Source organism: Hyla sarda, chromosome 7 (genome assembly GCF_029499605.1).
Source record: "Hyla sarda isolate aHylSar1 chromosome 7, aHylSar1.hap1, whole genome shotgun sequence".
Classification (NCBI taxonomy): Eukaryota; Metazoa; Chordata; class Amphibia; order Anura; family Hylidae; genus Hyla; species Hyla sarda.
This window is the reverse complement of record NC_079195.1, coordinates 55,556,981-55,561,845: the sequence shown is the minus strand read 5'-3', so window position 1 is coordinate 55,561,845 and position 4,865 is coordinate 55,556,981. Positions and strand designations below refer to the sequence as shown.

Sequence of the window (4,865 nt, the reverse complement as noted above, 5' to 3'; positions counted from 1 at the left end):
TCATTAAGGTGGACACCATCGCTAATCATGAACCTCCGGTTATCCCCCTCTAGCTCCATGTGTCTGACCACCACCCCACCCTTGGACCGGACAAACCTCGCCATACGCGAGTTAACCAGACTGCGTGACCGTTCAATGGCCTCTGCATCCCTGGCAACCTGCCACTTGACCCTTGGGACAATCTCTGACCATACCAACACCATCTCAGAGAAAAAAAACCCGAGCCTCTCCACATCCGCCTTCATGATGGTGATCAATTCAGGGACCCTGGTAAAACACAGATCATTGCCACCCGCGTGGACCACCAACACCACACCAGACCGCATCCTACCGGAAATATTCACTGCTTCCGACAGCACTTGAGGCCACTTCATACCCGGAATACCCCGCCATTGGGCATCGACCTGATGAAAACCCAGCGATCTCCCTCCCGGACGGCAAGCCGCCCGCTGCGCCGCCCGGTGGATATAAGAATGGCCCAGAAACACCACCGTAGGCACCGAAGGATCTGAAAGGAAAAATACATTAGAGCAGCAATTCTGGACGTACATAACCAGCATAACACGCAGAGCGCCACTGCCCAATGCGCTGAATATCGGACACGGACAAGCCAGCCCGCGACGCCTCAGTAGCCGCCCCAATCCGAAAGGAATGCGTTCCAAATTCGGAAGGGGGGGCCCCAGCCCACTGCAAACATCGCTTAAAAATTGTCTGGAATTGGTAGCGGGATAAAGGCAAACCATCAGAATGCGTAAAAAATTGAACACTCGACACCCGAACCAATAAATATTCCGCGACCGCCCGCACTGGGCAGGCAGGGCCATCCACCGATTGCAGACGAATCCAGGCTCCCTGACCCACCTGATCGGTTTTCGAACGGCGGATACGTAGCTGCAAAACCCCATTAGAGGAGACCACATCATCAAAAAGCAAACCGCCAGGACCCCGTTTAGAGGAAGGAACCAATTCCCCAACCCGCAAGGCCCCGAAAAAAGCAACACAAAAAGCGGCGGAGTAAAGCGTAGCCTCAAAATTGGAAGTACAGCAGCTGACTGACGCCTGCAGCAGCGAGACAAGTAAAGGGTACGACACCGGACGACGCAAGTCCTTGCGAACCTGTGTTCGCTGCCAACCCTTCAACGACTGTTGAATCAAAAAACGTTTGGTAATGTCTTCCCACCCCAGCAGCCGAAAATAAAAACTGACCCCCGCCAGCCTGCGCCGAGCCACTAGAGCAGAAAAGTTAGCAGAGCGCAAGGAAAGTAAGTAGTCCACAGTAACCTCTAATCTCAAACGCGGGCACTCCGCCACATTTCGACCAGACACCAACAAACACCACTCATTCCACGCCTTACCGTGCCCGGTCCATGTGGAGGCCGCCATCGAGGACTCCAGCAGTGGCATCAATCTCCGGTCACTAGGCCCCAAACCAAAGGAGGGCACGATCGACCCTCCAGCTCTGCCGTCGGGCACAATCTCCTGAAGTCCTGGAACTGAAAACGAGACAAAGCATCAGCAATGACGTTATCAACACCCGGGACATGTCGTGCCCGGAACCAAATATTGTATTCCAAACAACGAAGAACCAAATGTCGTAAAAGCAACAACACGGGCAGAGAGGAAGAAGATAGACCGTTAATGCAATGTACCACACTAGAATTGTCAGTCCAAAAACAAACCCTCTGGTCACGGAAACAACTGCCCCACAGTTCCACAGCAACTATGATGGGAAACAATTCCAACAGGGCCAAATTGCGACACCAGCCCTTCTCCTCCCAATCCGATGGCCAGCCTCCGCACACCACTCACCAGCAAAGAAAGCTCCAAAACCGGCGGACCCCGCAGCATCAGTAAATAGCTGCAGTTCGCCGCTACACACTTCCTCCGCCTGCCAACAAGTATGGCCGTTGTAACACCGAAGAAATTCCCGCCAAACCAGAAGATCCGATCTCAGACAACGAGATATGCGGATGCGGTGACCAGGGAGGGCAACCCCCTTTGTAGACATTGACAATCGCCTAGAAAAAACTCTACCCATCGGCATCACGCGACCAGATGACCCAACAGCACCTGCATCTGTCGGAGTGTAACCTTTTTCGCTTCACAAAAACATTCAACCCACTGCAACATAACTTCTAACTTAGCAGAGGGCAAGCGAAACTCCATAGCCACAGAGTCTATTTCAATGCCTAAAAAAGACATAACAGTGGTCGGCCCCTCAGCCTTATCCACTGATAACGGCACACCAAAACGCTGCATCAGAAATCGAAAAGTATTCAACAAAAAACCACACCTGGAAGAACCGGCAGGGGCAACAAACAAAAAATCATCCATATAATGAATCACTGAAGAGCAGCCCGTCTCCAGACGCACCACCCACTCCAAGAATGTACTAAACATCTCAAAGTAGTGGCACGAAATCGAACAACCCATGGGCAAGCACACATCGTAATAGAATTCGCCATCCACACGGCACCCCAACAAATGAAAGCACTCCGGGTGCACTGGCAACAGCCGAAAAGCCGATTCAATATCGGACTTCGCCATCAAAGCCGAAGGCCCCGCACCACGCACAAGGGCCACTGCCCTGTCAAAAGACACATAGGAAACCGAGGAATCCTCCTTCGGAATCCCATCGTTAACAGAAGAGCCTTTAGGGTAAGACAGATGATGAATGAGCCGAAATTTTCCGGCCTCCTTCTTAGGCACAACCCCCAATGGGGAAACCCTAAACATAGCCAGGGGGGGTGAACTAAACGGGCCCATGAATCGCGCCAAAGCCACTTCCTTTCCAATCTTATCCCTCAACACCTCCGGATGTTCTCTAGCAGATTTCAAATTATCTGGAAATTCCTCAACCGCTGAATACAAAACAAAAGGGATAAAAAAACCGTCAGTAAAACCATCCCTCAAAACCTGAGTACACTCCTTATTGGGGTACCGCTCTAACCACGGGGACATCGCGGACACGCTCACTGGCGTCCTTCCCCTCAGCCGAGGCAGCGGGACGCCCCTGGTGTTTGGAAGCCCGCGGACAACGCGCTGCGGCGTGACCACCTCCGCAAGCGGAGCACTCGTGCTTGTATTTGCACAGATTGAGGAACTTACAATGTCCCTCATTGAATAACCAGCAGGCGCCGGGTCGCCGCACGGCCACTGACCCTGGGGTCCCAGCTGGACCAGCGGCCCCGGACTGAAAGGGGGACCCCTTCTGGGCCATCATCAAGCGCAACCATACATCGGTCGCCTTCACGCCCCAGCCAACGTCAGGGGTTAAAGCCAAACGGCGACGAAACTCCTCGTCATAACGCCACCAGGCCGTTCCCTCATGCGACTTGTACGCATTATAAACTGAGTCCATATAAATGAAGAGCTCTGAACAGCGTTCAGGATGCTTCTCACCCATAATACAACCCAAAACAGAAAAAGCCTGCACCCAATTCCCCATAGTCTTAGCCACCTTTGGTCTGACAGGAAACGCTTTTTCAGGCTGAGGCCTACGTTCCTTATCTATGGTGTGCTGATCCACCGACACTAAAGACCACAAATCCACATATTGGTTCCCCCAAATCTTCTCCTTCACAGACAATTCAACATGAGACCCAAGGGGGCTGACACCACAAAAAAACGACTCCTTATGCACCCCCGCCCTTACCGGGGAAACCTTCCTGCCCGAGGTCGCTGGACCAGCCTGCGAACCCTCCAACCTGGCCAAAACCGCTTTCAGGGTAGGCAACAATTCTGAACCCGCATCACCCCAAACCCCAGCAAAGTTGAACTCACCCGTCCGCGCAGGAACTACCGGAGGAGTTGAAGATGGGTCGCTCTGCGGCACAGGAACCGGATCCACACGCTCCACAGGCGCAGGGGTAGCCACAGCACTGGGCTGATCCACTTCACGTGACGACCGACGAGCAGGTCTGGGCTTGCGCCTCCGGCCCGACCGCCTGTGTGACCTCCTGTCCGGGCTGAAGGAGCTCCAGGAACTCTCCCCCGAGGAAGAGGGCGAACGCCAGCGGGAGGAACGGGACCTGCGGGACCGAGCCCTGCTCCTAGACTCCCGGCGACAACGTCTACCGCACCCATGGTGGGACACAGCGGTTCTGCTCCTGCGGGAGCGGCCAGAACCCCGGGAGGATGATCTAGAATAACTCCCCCGGGACCGTCTCACAGACCCAGAATCTACACGGTCACGCGGTGGTTGGCTGACTACAGGTGCCGGCAGTAGTGCAACAGCCGGCAATGGTGGGGGTGGGGGAGGGGGAGGTGGTATGGAGTTCGGACCTAAACTGGGAGCTGAGGGCAAAGGCAGTGCAGGAGTTAAAAATTGTGACTGGGTAGGAGGTAATAACGGGCCCTGCTCCCCCCCAACAGCATCAGCTGCCTCCTCAAATAAAGGTAAAATATCCTGGTCCATTGAGCTGGAACCAGAAGGCAAAATGGGGACACTATGTGCAGCTCCTGCAGAGCTGCACCCTGCCATTGGCAAGCTAATCTGGCCCAATACCGTGGGAGGTGTACCAGGCACCTCATCCGCCGACGAGGACGCCTGTGACATGTGGGAAGCCTGGGTGCCCATTACCCGGGGGAGAGATAAAGCACTGCAGCCGTCCTCACTAAGAATGCGCCGGGAAGTGGAAACTCACCTCACCGCAGCGCCACTACTGTGAGAGGCCCGGGCAGTCGCTGGCGTGCGCACTACGTCCCTACCCCGACGGCTGCTGCCGGACAGGTGAGGGGGACTCGGACTAAGTCGGGAGGGGGGGGCGGGTCTGTCGGCCAGTGCGGCGTCCGCGCGAGGCGGACACAGACGCTGTCGGCCCTGTAACCGGAGTCGGTAGTGAGATAGCCGAAGATACAGGCCG

The 4,865-nt window shown here is 55.0% G+C and overlaps 1 protein-coding gene across 1 annotated transcript; it reads right to left on the bottom strand.

The window, feature by feature from the left end:
* Positions 1 to 525: 525 nt before the first annotated feature.
* On the bottom strand, positions 526 to 4,546 carry LOC130281967 (uncharacterized). The gene is made up of 2 exons (XM_056529771.1): positions 3,784 to 4,546; positions 526 to 1,493 (listed from the first exon to the last, which is right to left on the bottom strand). The coding sequence occupies exons 1-2, from the start codon at positions 4,481 to 4,483 to the stop codon at positions 526 to 528; spliced, it is 1,668 nt and encodes a 555-aa protein (XP_056385746.1). The 5' UTR covers positions 4,484 to 4,546.
* Between the last annotated feature and the right edge of the window lie 319 nt (positions 4,547 to 4,865).